Genomic DNA, 17,234 nt, shown 5'->3' on the forward strand with positions numbered 1-17,234 from the left:
ACTGAGCCTACCTATACCAAGCAGATCGGGTGTGCGCCAAACTCTTCGCGTTTCCAAACTTGCACGCTACATAACAAATAGTTTATACATTTTTATTTTTTTCAAAATAGATTATTTTATTAGCTATGAATATGTAATCACTTAATGATTTTTTTTTTTTTTTGGTGTCCCCTCCGCCACCCAACCCCTGACCCCTCTTATTCACTCCCCAAGACAACAATCCTAGCTCCACCCCAATTTACATGCATGCATCTGCGCATATGTGCTAGTGCATGCTGTGGTTATTACCTGAAAGCTTCCAGTAACTTACTAATGTGGAATGGGTTATTGATTATTATGCTCGGATCATATATAAATTATGCTCTGAACATATATAAATTATGCTCGGATCATATTATACACAGATAATTGACATCACTTCTAGTTACTGCTGTCGTTATACTTCATTGCACTATGGCTCTATATACTTCTACTTCTCTTGCATGTCTTCTGAAGAATATTAGTTCACCATCCAGACAGTGTTGGTATTTTTTAAATGAACAAAGATGGATTTTGGAGAATCTAATATAACATCCTCCATGTGACTCATCTGATATTGGTATTATTTATGATTGTATGTGTCCTTGTCATTTTTTATCTATTTCAGAACTTCAAATTTTTGTGACTTACTGCACAAAATTGTTTGATTTTACCATATTGGTTATGGAGGACCGATTGTCAAATATGTGAGTCAACTTTTCTTGTCTGTGCTTTGACTCCTTTTTCTTTTTCAGAAAGGGATGCTTTTGTTTGAGTCAGCTCAGTTTGATGGAATAATGAAGAAGATATCAGAGTTCAATGCAGGGCTATTGTCTGATATGGTAAATATTATCTGATAGAATTTATGAGTTGGTCATTGTCAATTGATGAGAATGCCGCTTGCTTACCATGTTGGGCTTTTATGGCATTGCACTGCCTCATGCATGACTATTCAGCTTGTAAAAAGATTCGCTTGCTTGACATAACTAGTTGCATCTTGCTTTGGCTGCCATCCATCATATAATAATCTAAGTTGTATTAAGGGCTCTTTGTATACTGAGTTGCTGTGGCCATGTATGTTTCCTATGTGGTTGGTGTTGGGTGAGGAAAGAGGGTGGCAAAAGGGGGAATATGGGAAGACTGAGGAGGCATAGCAGTCTGACAGAGAAGAATTTAGGGACATTTAGGGAAGTTTTGACTTTCAAGTCCACAGCACTTGCTCATCTCAGCTGTCTCCCACTCTTTTTGGAGTTATCCTCTGATCCAACATTTGAGCGTCCATGGAGGCGCTAAATGATTGGTCAATCAATATTTTAGCTGGAGTGCCTGTGAGAAATGGGCTTATATTTGTCTTTATCACAAGCTCTGTTCTATGATTGCAATATACAAGTTATACGGACATTCCCTGATAGAAGTTATAAAGCTTGTAGAATACATGTATGTTACTTTTTATGGATGCATAATAGAGAAAATGCATGAAATACATTGTTGAAAGGTAAGAGACAAAAGAATTGAAGTGGAATTGCCGAATAATGAGCTGTTAGGGTATGACAAGCTTCTCCAGTCCTCTGAATACAAGTAGTTTTGGGATGGCCTCCTTTTGCATAGAAATCCCACCAATGAGCATTTCGTGCCACAATAAAAGAAGAAGAAAGAGAAAAAATAAGACTTGTAAGCAACAAAATCCCGAATGGAAGGCAGGACAGCCATGCATTCTCTTTCCATACAATCAATATGTACAGAGTCAACAGCAGACTGATACTAAATTTGTATCTGTTGTAATGTAAGTACACTACAACATGTTTTATACTATTTGACAACCATAATCCATGTTCTATTACATGTTATTGAGGAATAGTTAATAATTATCAAGGTGTTTAAAAATTTTGGTTGAGTTTCTAGCTTAAATATCTTGAGAACTATGCAAATGCTATCGTTGTCCTTTAACTTAAGATATGATGATCATACTTCTGTCTGGTGGCCTTATCAATGAATCTAGGGCTTTTTTTGACACTAGGTGATATGTTGATTATGGAAACTCTATCCTAACAGTTGGTTCCCTATGTCCTAACCGAAGGAGATGAGTTAGGGATGTCTACTTATAGTTCTCATTGCTTCAACTTCTTCATCTTGTATTCTGTATTTTCTGCTGTGGGCTACTCAGACAGAGGGGGTGGTAGTTTGTTATGTTTTTTATAGTTCATATTTATATTAGTTTCTTTTGGCAGGAGCAGAAATCTTTGTCCTTGACGGATCTTGAGTTGTCAAGGTTGGATGCCATTGTCAAAATTTTAAAAGATGCATCACATTATCACTGCAGTAAATTTGCAGATGCTGATGTTGTCTTGTTGTTGAAGATATTGAAGTCTTGGCCACTTTCAATGATGTTTCCAGGTGAATCCTCTCTAGCACTCGGCACTTTTTTCTTTCCTTTTTTCTGTTAAAGGACTTTTTTCTTTCCTTTTTGCTGATAAAGGTGCATTGCATAATGTGTTTGTAAAATTATTTCAAAATTGCTTCACATATGTATCATCATGCATCTTGATACTGAGAATATAGTTACATATCTTGGCTTCAAATTAAAAAATGGTACGATTTACAGGCTTTCATTATCCAGCTTGACATATATGCTTACAGGAGATTACTGGTTCCTACATAATTTTAATTCTCCCACTTCTATCTTTCTGTAAACAGATTCTCATTATTATTTTTATTGTTTAAAACAATTGTATCATGATGTTCAGTTATTCCCCTGCAAAATAACAAAATTATGTTGATTTTGCCAAGGGATTGTTTCAATATATTAAGTTAATTTGGTTCAAATATCCTTTTGAGTTTTTTATTGGCATTTTGTTCTCTCAGGCCCAAACTATTTCCTATTAGGTATTTGAATTCTTTTTTATGCTATTCTTTTCCCTCAAGCCAAAATTGTCATCAAGCAAGTCATCAAGGTTGGTTGTGAAAAGGCCTAGGCGGGCAGCTGCCAATGGAGCCCTCCAATGCTTCAAATATGCATCCCTAAGCTTACAAATATGTGGCTGAGTATACATGCATTATTATCTTATATATACACCCCATTCAGTATATATTTCATCATCAAACCTATATTTTACAATAAAGGAAGTCCAAAAAACACCAATTTTCACAAGAACTAAACATTAATACAATAACAAGATGATGCTAACATAATATAGGCATATAAAGTTAACACTAGCAAATAACAAACACAAGTAGCACAAAATGATGAATACTACTAATGATCCAACAAAATCAACATGAATCATGGTTGTAGACTTGCAGCGATGCAGTCCATCATCACAATCTATTCGCTTTCTGAGGAAAAGATAAATAAAAATTTTCCAAAAGAAATAGTCAATTCGTAATTCCGTACGATCTCACTTGAAAAGCCATCAAAATCTTTCCAAATCACAACCTAATGAGTTTAAAACTTTTGTAACCTAAACTAGAACTAAATGTAGGGCCTTTAGATGATAATCATCCTCATTATAGGACTTAGAAACCTTCTAGAAAATAACTCTAAAAATTAGTTCGAGCATTGAAAGGAAACAACAAATACATGACCTACTTCCAAAGGAAGATACGCAACACAAAGCCCATCTTATGCCAGGATTTATGCATGCAAAACTTAGTTACTTCAGCATATTTATGCACCTAAGCAGATGCCTAGGTGCTAAGCGGACAAGTTCAAAAACACAGCAAATCACTTAAGATTATCATGTGATACTTCCATCCACATAATTGTAGGCCTACCCTCCATCCAGCCCCATCTACCTGTACCTCCATTCCTTTTTTATTGGTGCCTCTTCAAGTAACGTATTATAAAACCAAAACATCTTAATTTGTAATTTATAAGTGGACTTTATTTAAATAAGTTTGGGCTTGTTTTTTGATTTCTTATTTGCTATTTTTATCTTTGTTCTACATGATGTATACTTTAGCATCCTTGTTTCCACTATTTTTAACTTTTGAGCACCCACTCTGTTGGTTGCCCAACATTTTGAGCATATATATTACTGGATCAACTGTTTTTTATGCAATTCTCATTCAAGTTCCCCAATATGTACCTATCACTCTGTGTTCCATCCACCTTGTACTTCAGCAGACTTATTCTAATCCTTATTTGGATACAGATCAAACTTGCCTTTTATATACACTGTTTTAGAATATTTTGCTATTTTCTGTTCTCAGATTGTTTCTAATCATTCAAGCTGCACAATTAATTTATTTAGTGGAATATCAGAAATGAATCGGCCATCAATCACTGTCTAGTTAAGTTATTTTTTTATTGCTTGATGGACAGTTAACATTGCAAATCTTGTAGTAGCACATATTAGGCATCTCAACCTAGATATTTAGCTTGATTGGAATATCACATTGCTCTGGATAATTGATTGGAACCCATGTGCATTCTCTAACATATTCTCAGGCACTGGGATATGAGATTTGGTGGAGCTCAATTGTTATCACAAATCCTGAAACTTTGTCTGGGTATTTCTGGAAATGAATAGAATCACATCATTTACTTAAGCAAATGTTGAACATACTATACTGTACTTTTATCTCATAATGTTGCGTACTTTTCTATTATGTTCGTGCATTTGTAAAACATGTCTGACATGGTCCATTTGCTTCTACTTTGCAGTTATAGATATTTTAAGAATGATAATCTTGCATCCAGATGGGGCTACTTTACTTCACAAGCTCATTGAGAATGGAAATGGTATAGGCAATATTGTCCTGCTTCTATTTTAAGATAACAGTATTTTTTGACTTGAAATTTCTATTGAACTGTAATTAACTGTATATATCATGGATTCACGAGCACCAGAAGGGGATGGTATCATCTGCACCAGTATGGGTAATAGGATGTTGAAACCATCCGCACCAATACATACTGGCTCTATTCGTGTGTATTGATGGTATTATACCGACTCTGCCAGTCGATACAAATGGCTTTCATTCTTTTTGGTGCTGTCAGTTTTGGTACATAATATTGCTAACAGTATCAATACCGATACTGTATCATTGGGTTTGATGCTAGAATTTAAAACAACGGTATATGTCTTGTAAGAAACCTTGTTGTTCAAGCATGTTAGCCATTTTAGAGCTATTGTTTGATTAATCTAACCAACTAATTGTATCTTAAAGTTCAAGGCCTTTTATTTTTTGTGACAGATATACTAATGGAGACATTTAAAAGAGCCACAGCAGCTCCTGCACAGGCTGCAAACCTTCTCACAATGATAAGAGCTATTACAAACCTTTTCAAGCATTCATATTTCTCTAACTGGTTACAATCACATTACAGTGAGGTTAGTTTTCCTTCACCAAGTAAGGTTTCTACGTAGTTGACATATGAGCTACTTCATGTCTCAAGTGTGAATGCTGGTCTCGTGTAACTTGAACTACTAATTGTTATTGCTATAGTTGATTTTTCTAGTGTTCAGGGGCCTGTTTGGATTCATCTTTGTGTGGAGCTCTCACAAGTGGGAGCTCGGTGATGAGAGAGTGGTGCGTGATGTTGCTAGGAATCAAGGAGGCTAATCAATCTTCACATAACCTCGAATTATTTATTAAATACCTTTCTGGATGGATTTTGGTATCTCTTAAAACTTGGTGATAGAAGATAAGAAGAATCCATGGGCCTCCATGGTTCCCCTACTCATTCTTACCTCTGTTCCCCCCCTACCCCCTCCCCCAACAAAAAAAAAAATCTCAGCCTACTTGCATTCTTGACTTTCATGGTGCTGATATAGGCCTAGAAGGCCAAACTTGTGCGTTGAGCTGTAGAAACCACAGAAAAAGTAGTCCCATAAAGGTCTAAAAATGATGAGGAATAGCTGAGGACTTGTGGGGGTTGTTGATCCCACAAACAAGATATGGTGTCCAATAGGAATCCCAAGCTTGGACAAACAAGTAATGGGAACAGGTTAGCAAGGTTTGCAATCTCAACCATATCAGCTGGTGCAGGGGATATACCATATCGTACCGGTAGGGCACCGAGACTCAATATTCCCCATGTATTTTGGTACCAAAGTATGTATTGACCAACACTCAGTATAGGAATTAGCGGTTGTGTATTGGTACAGGGTTCAGTATTGAGATTGCAAACCTTTCGAGCTAGTATAAATGGCTTTTGAAATGTTAAAGAATCTTACCATAGTATACAAATGAAGTCTACAATTACAGGGTAATAGGACACTATGAAGGACCCTTGAAATATTTGGAAAACCACAAAAGATATTAAATGGATGGCCAAGGAAAATGATGGAAAGTGGCATTCCTAGATTTAGCTGTAGGTAGTGGGAAAAGGATCGATAAGCTTCTAAAGACTCCTTGGGAATGACGACTGAAACAGTAATGATGCAATGAAGGGATCTTGAGGTAGAATAGATCAAATTGACAAATAAAACAAGCTCAAGGATCTCTGAAATAGCAGAAGGGGAGGTGGAATGTGAATGAACTGCTTATCAAGGACCATATAAGCCATTCAGTATATGGTTGGAAGTCCAGTGTGCACAGAAAACTGGACTGGAAGGAGACCTGTTTAATAGATCCTGAATGGGGGTTCTTATATTGTCGCTTATGTTGTCCAGTGACGAAGAATGCGTAAATCGTTTCTTCAAAATCATTTGCCACGTCAATATTTGATTGAGGATTGTAGGGACCTAATGTTACAAATTGAAGCTATAAATGGAAAGCTGTCAAGCCAATGAACAAAATCATTTGTGCATTCAATGTTGAGGAATTGTTGATAGTTGCAATATGCCTGATTCTGGCATTGTTGCTTTAACACCCAGTAAATGTTCAAATATGTCATGGTGATCTATTCTAACCGTAGAAGTTGGAAAAGGGTCACCTTAGCACAAAAAGTGTAGAAATTTTTCTAAAGGTCGTAAATTAACATCCTAGGGTTTCAAACCATAGAATCTATATCCAAGTCTTGGCGCAAGTGCAATATTTACAAAAGCACTTCAGGGGTGTTGAGGTGCACTTATGGCCCTAGTATTGGCTGCAGGATGCATTTTTTTCTGAATGAAGAACGAAAGCCTGGAGTTGTACAACACATTGAATATGCATCTGTATGTACCATAAAATACACGTCAACACTAGAGTTTTACACAATCAACATCAGAAAGTCAGATATGGTTTTAACCATGCTTATGCATTACTAAAACTTACATGGAAAGAGGGCTTTAACTAGTTTAATATTGCTCTATATTTCAGGTTATTTTGATTCCAGTTAATCTGCAACTAGTTTTAATTCATGAACAAAATAAGTTTTGCCATAATTTGCGTAAATATGAATTTAAACAGAAAGCCATTCCCCATCAAGAACTTAATTTCAAATAATTAATATTTAAAAGTTTTCTTTGGTAAGTTTAAAACTGCTTGGTTTCTCTGTTTAAGACAAAGAAGGGATTGTGGGGTTAACATAAGTACTAGAGGTAAGAATTATGGGAAAAATGAATAAGAATTATGAATTGAAGTATATACTTTCTGGCATTATTGAAGGCAAAAAAAAATATGATTGTTGTATTTATGATAGTATTTGCATTGATCTTTGTCCATTATATGAATTCCCAGATTTTGGATGCATTGTCAAGTTGCCGGTCGTTGTTCAACAAGAATGCACATCTATCTTATGCTACACTACTGCTAAAGTAAGTCTCGTACAGTGCATAAATCTAAAGATTAGGGTTATAGATACTTTATTCTATTAAACATTAATCATGAAATCCAGACCCTTCTTAAGTGCCACTAAAATTTCCATAGGTGTCATTGCTAACTTTTTTTGATTCTATGAGTTGTTCTAATGATTTTATGGCTGTTTTGAAACTTCTAGATATTCTTGGTTGGGTATCGCTGAGAGGGCCCTCGGTGATAACTATCTGTTATGTCAAATCTTGACTTTTCATTAGCTCGTCTAGGTTGAAAAGTTAATGCATTTCATTTTTTACCTAATTGTTTTTTTTGAGAAAACCAAACTATGATAGTTAGTTTCTTCTGCAGGCTTGTCAAATTTATGTTGTATAATTGACTCTTGGAAAATAATTCTAACACTTAGGATTCTTCTTAGCTATATTCTTTATTTGAGAATAACCCGTGAAAGGGAAGATGTAAACTCAACTTGTAAAATTTATACATATGGCACCCTAAGTATATAGGTATATGTTCTGAAGTTCAAAATTTGAAGGTTAAAAGCATTTTAGTTCTATCTTTGCATATTAGACTGCTCCATAAGCATGAAGAGCTCTCCTCGGATTGTTTGCTCTTATGTAAAGAGCTTCTGCTAGAAATTTTGGAGTCACCAAGGAACTATCATCTAATTTTGTGCTGACTGTAGCTCGATATGCTGGTTCTAATCTCAATTTATTTTGATCATGTCACCATCTTTTGGTCAACTTTGAGTAACTCAAATGGAGGGGAAGCATCATGTGTGAGTATTGGTTTAGTTTGAGGGAAAATTGCCAACTTTGAGTCACAATATGCATAGTTTTCCTGTTTCTTTTCTCCAAAAACAGCTGTTGCATTTTAGGAGGTATGCTTTGATTCATTGAAGAAATTCTTGATTACATGAAAGAATCAGTTAGATGAGGTTCAACATTAGAAGGATCATACTGCACCTGTAACTTGTCATCCACATATTACACTGCATACATATATACAGAGTACTCCATTCCATGACCTGAAATTTATGTCCTGTTATTTAAGCTTGTACATGTCCTGTTGTCAATAATGATGTCTATGGCTTAGAATATAAAGTGATTTTCTTGAGGTTGTAATAAATTAATGCGAGGAGTGTAGTGTGGGTATATATTTCAACCTGTCTTAGCAGCATGGGTTTTGACTCATGAAGCCCATGTCAAGGGTTCAAGACTGATACCAACTCTCCAGTGATGTGGGTTTATGTGAGTATAAAGTTTGTTCATCGGCAGCACATGCCCAAACCTCTGCCTTGATCGGTTATATTTGACTTCTTCATCCTAAGACACATGAGAAACATGGTCAACCTTGCCACATGGAAAGCACCATAGATATGGGTGAGTAATCTTTTCCAGCAGTAACTTGCAATTGGTATACCATAACCCGTAGTGGCTTTGGAACTATTCTCACATACTGACATGCGCAGTAGATTGTTCCCGACACAACTTGCTTTTGCTTAATTACTATATCTCCAGAGCAACTTAGCGAGCAACTCTGTCATCCTAGAATGTGGGCTTTCAATGCGACTTGGCATCTGTCTGTTTGGATATATTGTGTTCTTGTGGCTTGATCAAAGAATTCTTAAGGATCTACTCTGTCTTTCTGTGGTCTTTCTGATGATGTTAATGATTGCATGTAGTTGTCATATTCGTAAATGGGAATGAATCAGTTGCAAATTAGTTCTTGCTTCGCCATCTAGGTAGTACCTCTTTCCTTTCATATTGGACATAGTACCTACCTATAAACTCCAGTTGATGTGAACAAGCCACTTCTATATGATCCTTCTTATACCACATCTTTAATCTTTTCTAAGGTGATACCATGCAGTCCGTGCATTTATTTTAGCTTTGATCTCTTCATGGGGGGTTATCTTGCAGCTTTGTTGTTTGGTAGTTTGTCCCTTGAGAAAAAACTCGAAAGAATAAGGCGATCTCTTACCATTCTTGCAGTCAACAGTGTCATCTTGCAGTTTGCAATTCATAGCACTTCTTAAGAATGATTGAACTAGATTCACAAGGCCAATCCCTAATATAATTGAGATAAGTCTTGTTATTTACTGTTATGGATACTAAAATATTATCTCTTCGTATCTATTTTTAGGTTGTCTTGATTCAGATTATGGTTTGTTTTATGTAGCATATTGCTTTTCCTAAGTACACTTTTATGTTTTCTGTTGTGCAAGTGAAATAATTTCATTTATCATGAAGCTCTTATTCTTTTTTTTCTCTGTCAATTTCTTTGTTATTGTAGCTATGCTGTTCTTTTGGCTGAAATAAAGGATAAGGAAGGCCAGGCTCAAGTTCTCTCTGCAGCTCTTGAAGTATGGCCAGTTCTTCGTGCACCTATTTCTACACTGGATTGATATCTTCCTTTCATAATCTTACATTGTTTTGTTTGTGCATGACATTGGTATTTAAAAGATCCATCTGTCTTTTTAATCCAAATTCTAATGTTCATTCTTTTACAGCGCTTGCCTTATTCTAATATATTGGTGGCTAATGTTCTGTGTAATGGCTTTTAGATTGCAGAGGATGGAAATCAAGATGGTGATTCAAGATTCCGAGCACTTGTTGCCATTGGTTCACTGGTATCCTTTGAAATTTAAGTTTGTATCTACAGTTGTTCAGTATTTATTTGAACATTGGCATAAAATGTTTACAGAACCATGTAGAATAATCTGCTTAAAGTTATCCATTTTTCTAGAATACTCGAGCTTTTACATACATGCACTTGCACATACACATAATAGGTACATATATTTGTATGTACCTGCTAAGGTACCTGCCTACATATGTGTATTCTGAACATTGATGTGCATTGATCTTTCTTGTGCTGCTTTTAATCATTTTCTCACTTTGAAAAATACTAGCTGCAGTATATTTTTTGCAATGATTCTAGTGTCCTGTTCCAAAGTTACCAGATTGCACTATGACAACTGTTCTTTTGTTTTCTTCATGCTTAGTGGTCTTCTTGTGCCTGGAAGCACATTCATACTAACCTGATCCACTAAGAAGCTGATGGATAAAACAATACGTTCAGGCAAGAGTAACAGTATTTAATAAGAATCAGCAAAGCCCTTCATTTGTTCCTTGATGAGGAGAATTGTAGAGAGACTACAGAGAAAATGACCCGCACTCGCACCCACACCTGCACCTGCACGAATAAAAAACCAGGAAAAAATAAGAAAGAAAAGAAAAGAAAAGAAAAGGACACCAAAGTTCAGATTTGGAACAAGCCACATGACCTTGACAAATTTTGTGAAACCCTCATAGTTTCTCTCATGAGCCTACACTATGAATTAGACACATTTATAGAGTTCCTAAACCCAAGCCAAGTAAAACCCAATAATAACAACTTTCCTGTGAATATATCTGTTAACAAGATCCTGTTAACATAAGGATTAGACACATTTATAGAGTTCCTAAAACGAACCAAGTAAAGCCCAATAATAAGAACTTTCCTGTGAATATGTCTGTTCACAAAATCCTGTTGACATAAGAATTTGACACGATATATGGCAGGTTTATTGGAAAGCATGCTTTTCATGTGATGAAATTTAAAAAGTAGAGAAGGAAAAGAAAACAGCTTTTTTCTAATCTTTAATCCTAGTCAAAGAATCCAGGCCCAGAATTTGAAAAGCAATAAAAAATGTGATATAGCGAAATTTCCTTCGAAGATCAGGGGTGCTGAGTAAATTGTCAGTGCATCATTTAGCCTTTACTTGATGCCAGTTAATTTATCTTTGAATTTATAAATTTAGGTGGGTAGAATAGGTTATCTCAGCACTGGTTGGCATGTCCCATGATGGTTGTTTACTTGTTACATTGGATTCTTCTGTTGATCAATTTCAAATTTGGCATTTCTATTATGTAATATTTTTACTTGGGGGACTGTTATCCCATACCTCTTTGTTTAACATTTGAGCAGTCACATTGTAATAGCATTGCGTTGGTTCACCTGATATATTAATTCTGCTACGAAAATACATTGATGTGAATTGCATTTTACCATTTCGGATGATTTCTGATGTTTGAAACATGTTACTATTATGTGCCATTCATTTTGTGTCCTATTTCATCAGAGGAGGGGCTGTTAGATGCCTGCTCAAAGTATCCATAGGTTTGTCCTTGCATGGTTGTTAGTGAGAGTGAGTTTAACAGTTGGTAAGGAGTTATTCCAATTGGGGATCATACAATCCCAAAAAAAGTTGGGATGCTGGAAACTGCCTTTGAGATGGAACTTGGCATCCTATATTTTTGGGGGGATTGTTCAGTGGAAACTGCAATGGCGTGATTTCCTCCTTTAGTTTAGTCTCTCTCATCATTACCCCTTCCCTCAACGTTGGCCACACATGGAGTTTGGGAAGGACAGCTTATGCCAGCATCTTGACAGGCCTGTATTGAATAATTTTATCTATTATTAACTACATTACTGCTTCACTTTTTTACTCCTGAAATATTGACATTCTGTCTCTGAGCTTTAAGACCGTCATCTGTTACTGGAAATATTAGTTCCTTTCAATATCTTTTCAATGCATCCATGAAATCTGTATGTCCTGGAGGAGACTAAAGTTTTATACATTTGTTTTCCTTGATTTATTTTAAATTAGATGTTAGATGGCCTTGTAAAGTCGATTGCTATTGATTTGGATGTCCAAAGTGTTGCAAATGATGCAAAAGCTTCAATGGAATCGAAGATTGTGGAGGTTGGAGCTGATATTGAGCTTATAATAAAAGAAGCATAACAGTCAATTTGCGGGTAATTCCTATCATATGATATTTCTCCCAATTTCTCCATGGATCTTTCTGTTGCTTTCTGGTACTGGGTGATCATGCTTAAGATCTTCAGTGCAGCCAGCTAGATTTGGTCCTGATGATATTAGCTGCTTTCTTTTTCTATCCACACAGCAATTCAGCAGGTTCAGATATGCAGATTAATTCTATTAGCATGAGCTGAAAAGCAGCCTTTGGCAAAGAGAGGCTCTGTTATGCAGTAAACCAAAAAAAAAAATGATGGCCGTGGTTTATATGATTTGAAGACCCAATGGCTTGGAATCAATGGCATGACCTCGGCAAAAGGCAGGCGTGCATTTGCATGTGCCTTTGGACTAAAGATACTTTCACCAACTTCGTGTTTAACAGACGGGCGTGACCTGTGGTGGACATGAAGTTTTGTACATTTGCTCCTTAATTTCTTCTTGTGGACAGGTCCTGAATCTTCTCTGAACTTATTGGTCAAGAAACTCTCTTAACCTATGACTCATGCTCTGTTGAGGGTCCTTTGTTTCAACTTTCATTTTGAGGGCTCGATTGTGTCCATCTGTTGGGCTTCATTCACATCTCGGCCCAAGGATTTTTATTCGATGCAAGTCCAATGATTACTACCGTCACATTTTATGTGCAGCCATCTGATTTTGCTGAATTTATTTTAGTTTTCATAGGCGTATTTCCAGGTTATAAGTGACATCAAACAGGAATAGGCATGATACCTCCCATCGATGGTGACCCGCAGTGTTCTTGTGGGGACGGAATGGTTGGAGTGCATGATTTGTCATCTTAGAGGCTCACGTATGAGTTAGTGCACGAGGGAGGACTTCTTCTCGCCTTCGATTAAAAAAACAGTAGTTCCATACATATTTTCCGTGGATCAGTTTTATATGTTTCAATTGAACGGTGTGCTGGAGAGGATGGGGCTAGACGACTAGATGCATAAAAAAATTGCTATGATAAACGTATGGATATCATTAGCACAAGTTCCGAGTTGTTCGAACTTATCTGTAGCTGGCGTTTCTGTCCTGGTATTGCCAGTTATCTTTTAAGCTGGTCGGCTTCGTATCTCAGTGCTCCATCTAAAAGGAAGCAATCAAAGGATGAAAATAAACAGGAGGAAGGAGAAAAAACCTGCTCAGCTCGGTGAGATGGGATCTTGCACGATGCAAGTGGGAAATGCATCAGGAGAGTAAGGACATCGCTCGGATTTCATGTGTCATGGTTGACCAGATGGTCCCTGGACGTCTAACTTTCTCAGTTTAGACAGCCTTTGCAAAATTGCTCAGGATCCTACTTTTGAGCTCGAATCTTCTATGGTGCACGTGCGTTACTGTATGAGAGTGCTGATAACTCATCAAGAGATTGATAGCTATGTATGGCTGTCATTAAGGGCTCGTTTGGTTCGCGGGAAGTATTTTCCCTCCTAGGAATAGGATTTCTGGGAATCAGATTTCTAGGAAGAGGATACCTAGGAAAGTACTTTTGACATGTTTGATTTAACCATGGAAAAGTGACTAATTTCTAAAGTGCTTATGTTTGGTTGACCATCCACTTTCCTAGGAAAGTTATGTATAATTTCTATTATGCCCTTAATAAAAATTAGGTCTTTAATGCCTTTTTAATGCTTCTTTAATGATGAAGGGTATTTTTGGGAAAAAATAAAAAAGGAGTGATTTCCCCCTCTTGGGAAAGTAACTTTCCCATGTTTCTCATGGGAAAGACTTTTCCATGAAGGGCTCGTTTGGTTCGCAGGAAGCATTTTCCTTCCTAGGAACATGATTCCTGGAAAACAAATTCCTAGGAAGAGAATGCCTAAGAAAGTACTTTTGGCATGTTTGGTTGACCATGGGAAAGTGACAAATTTCCAAGGTGCTTATGTTTGGTTGGTCATCCACTTTCCTAGGAAAGTTATATATAATTCCTATTATGCTCTTAATAAAAATTAGGTTTTTAATGCCTCTTTAATGCTTCTTTAATGCTGAAGGGACTTTTTGGGAAAAAGTAAAAATGGAGTGATTCCCGCCTCATGGGAAAGTTACTTTCCCATGTTTCTCATGGGAAAGACTTTTCCATGAAATGTGGGAATCACATTCCCATGGGAATACAACTTTTCCTTCTCTCTTCTTTAAAAACTCCAACCAAACAAGAGGCATATCATTACTTTCCCGTTGACCACACTTTCCCCCTTCCTTTTCCCGCGAACCAAACGAGCCCGAAATGTGGGAATTATATTCCCATGGGAATACAACTTTCCCATCTCTCTCCTTTGAAAACTCCAACCAAACAAAAGGCATTTCATTACTTTTCCGTTGACCACACTTTCCCCCCCCCCCCCCCCCGTTTTCCTGCGAACCAAACGAGCCCTAAGAGATGGATGACCGCAATCAAGAGTATATGCTAGTGCAGATCCTGGTCGTCCGACTTTTACTCTGCAAAGCGCAGCAAATGATGCATGGCATCTCCATGGGCTCACGCACTAGCTGGCTAAAACTTCGCCTGATACACTGAATGGCTTCTTGACCATACCATCCCTTCGTATGTGAAAGAAAGTTTCTTGAGCCTGACAGGCCTGATTGGGGTCATTTATGGGCGCAACCTTCTTGGCACCTTCTTTTAAACCATGAAACAGGAATGCTCAAGAGAACAAGGGATGGAGGAATAAGAAGTTACAGTTTTAGAAAGCTGGAAAAACGAGCTCTGGAGAATTTGATACTAAAGTAAATCTTTAAATCTATTCAGATCTATATACGAAATTCCAAGGAAAATTTGATTAGGGGAGAAGAAAAAAAAAAAGTCGTACAATATTGGTCTTGAAAACATGCCTAAGTTGCATTGCATCTTCGGTTTTAATTCTTACGAAGCACTTTTCAGAGGATTGAAGAAAGGTTTGCTTCTTACTGAACCACTTCGATGAACAGAGAAGATGGAAAAAAAACTTACAAACTAATATATCGAAACTTCAAGAAAACATATCCTCTCTCTGTATAAGAAATTATGACTCTATGAAATATACTATACAAAAAAAGGGCACCTTTTCCTTCAGTTCCCCAAAAATATGGTATAATCCTCTCCTTCGCCAATAACTCGTATAGGTGATACATCATCTAAACGTATATGAACAAGAGAAAGGAGAAGGATAGCCTAATTCGTTCCTCCTGGTCCTCTCCGTCAAATTCCGAGCCGAGCTATTTGTTCCCTCGTAATCATTGCTCTTTACTAGGCTCGGAAGATCCGGAATTATTAGTCTGGTGGCAATAAACGCTGCCGCAATCGTCGTCCAAGGCGAGACCTTTCCGCCTCCTGACCGCCCTCTTGACGTGGAAATCGACAAAGAGGACGAGCAGCGCGGCGTTGAGCACCGAATTGAACAACCACGCACCGATCCCGTTGCAGCCCCCCTTGGAGAGGTGGAGCAGGAGGACCCCCAGATGGCACACCAGGTTGCACCCCAGCAGCGCCACCTGGCACGCCACCACCACCATCGGGAAGCACGAGGCGGCGCCGCCCCTGCCGGCCACCGGCAGCCGCACCCCGAGCCAGAACCGGTACCCAAAGACCACAACGTGCGCCAGGGTCGCCGAGAGGATCGCCACCACCTGGAACGACTGCGAGAACTCGAGCCAGAGGAAGGACATGCACACCAGCGCCGAGTGGCTGAAGAGCCTCCCCAGCGCCCGCGGCCGTCGCCGGAGGATCGCGAAGAAGGTCCGGAGGAGGTGGAGGAACCGAGAGAGGTAGAAGGCGTACGACCAGAAGAAAACTCGGCCGGTGGGGCGGGTCCCCAGGGGGAAACAAAGGAGCCACTGGAAAGGGGTGGTCTTGGTGCGGCGCCAGAACCAGCGGGTGTCGCGGATCTCGGCGAGGGAGGAGAGGAGGATGCCGAGGAAGATGGCGGCGGAGGCGAGGGCCATGGCGAGGGAGTGGAGGGCAGGGAATGGGCCGAGGGGGACGGGGCGGCGGCGGCCGGCTAGGTGGAGGGCGAGGTGGAGGAAGAGAGAGAGTGAGAGATAGAGGACGATGGCGGAGAAGAGGAAGGACCAGGTGGAGCCCCAGGACTGGGCGTGGCTCCACCGGAAGCCCACGATGGCGGGGTGCTCCGCCAACCAGTACGTTATTCCCCTCATTCTATCCCCAGGGTTTGGGTTGGAATGGGAGGAGGCAAAGAGGGGTTATATAGATGGATGAAAAGGGAAGGAGGGGGGAAGGAATGGAGACTTGACGAGGAAATAAAGAGCTGAGGAATAAAAAAACGGAAGACGGGGGCTGGATTCCGGACCGTGGTTTGAGTCAAGGTGACGGTGGGTTGTTGTGATTGGTGCTTCAGTGGGCGGGAGCATGCAAAGCCGGTCTCCTTCGGTTTCATATTTATAGGTCCACGGGAGGGGTCAGGGGCGTACCTTTCGAGCGAAGGAAGGTGAATTTCGCGCCAAAGAAGGATTCACCTTTCTTCGCGCGAATCCACCGTTGGATTATCAGCGTTTGCTTTGAGAGTCGTATGATGGGTAATCCAACGGTGTTTTGCACGAAGGAAACTGAATCCTTCTTTCGCGCAAAAGATTCAACCCGGTCCCCAACGGGATAAGAGGCCTTTCGTTTTGGGCACACCCGGCTACATTGGTATTTAAACGGTTCTCTCCGTTTGCATGCTTGTCGGCTGGCTAGAAAACTTAATAACGAATCCCATGTATATATTTTTTTGATAAAAAAGTATAAATTAAT

At 38.7% G+C, this 17,234-nt stretch overlaps 2 protein-coding genes across 3 annotated transcripts; one reads left to right on the plus strand and one right to left on the minus strand.

Moving 5' to 3' along the window:
• The first annotated feature begins 704 nt into the window (after positions 1 to 704).
• LOC103720793 (phospholipase A-2-activating protein-like) lies at positions 705 to 13,160 on the plus strand. Of its 2 annotated transcripts, none has more exons than XM_039114328.1 (9): positions 705 to 860; positions 2,247 to 2,412; positions 4,682 to 4,759; positions 5,215 to 5,351; positions 7,627 to 7,703; positions 9,997 to 10,066; positions 10,268 to 10,333; positions 12,356 to 12,504; positions 12,654 to 13,160. In XM_039114328.1, exons 1-8 carry the CDS (start codon positions 780 to 782, stop codon positions 12,488 to 12,490), a joined length of 810 nt encoding a protein of 269 aa, XP_038970256.1. In that variant the 5' UTR covers positions 705 to 779; the 3' UTR covers positions 12,491 to 12,504; positions 12,654 to 13,160. The 2 variants fall into 2 exon arrangements, with proteins under 2 accessions (XP_038970256.1, XP_038970257.1); XM_039114329.1 differs by having other exon boundaries at positions 735 to 860; positions 2,253 to 2,412.
• A 2,194-nt stretch (positions 13,161 to 15,354) lies between these two features.
• LOC103720776 (elongation of fatty acids protein 3-like) lies at positions 15,355 to 16,859 on the minus strand. The gene has a single exon (XM_008810657.3). The coding sequence runs from the start codon at positions 16,637 to 16,639 to the stop codon at positions 15,719 to 15,721; it is 921 nt and encodes a 306-aa protein (XP_008808879.2). The 5' UTR covers positions 16,640 to 16,859; the 3' UTR covers positions 15,355 to 15,718.
• Between the last annotated feature and the right edge of the window lie 375 nt (positions 16,860 to 17,234).

Source organism: Phoenix dactylifera, chromosome 16, assembly GCF_009389715.1.
Source record: "Phoenix dactylifera cultivar Barhee BC4 chromosome 16, palm_55x_up_171113_PBpolish2nd_filt_p, whole genome shotgun sequence".
Classification (NCBI taxonomy): domain Eukaryota; kingdom Viridiplantae; phylum Streptophyta; class Magnoliopsida; order Arecales; family Arecaceae; genus Phoenix; species Phoenix dactylifera.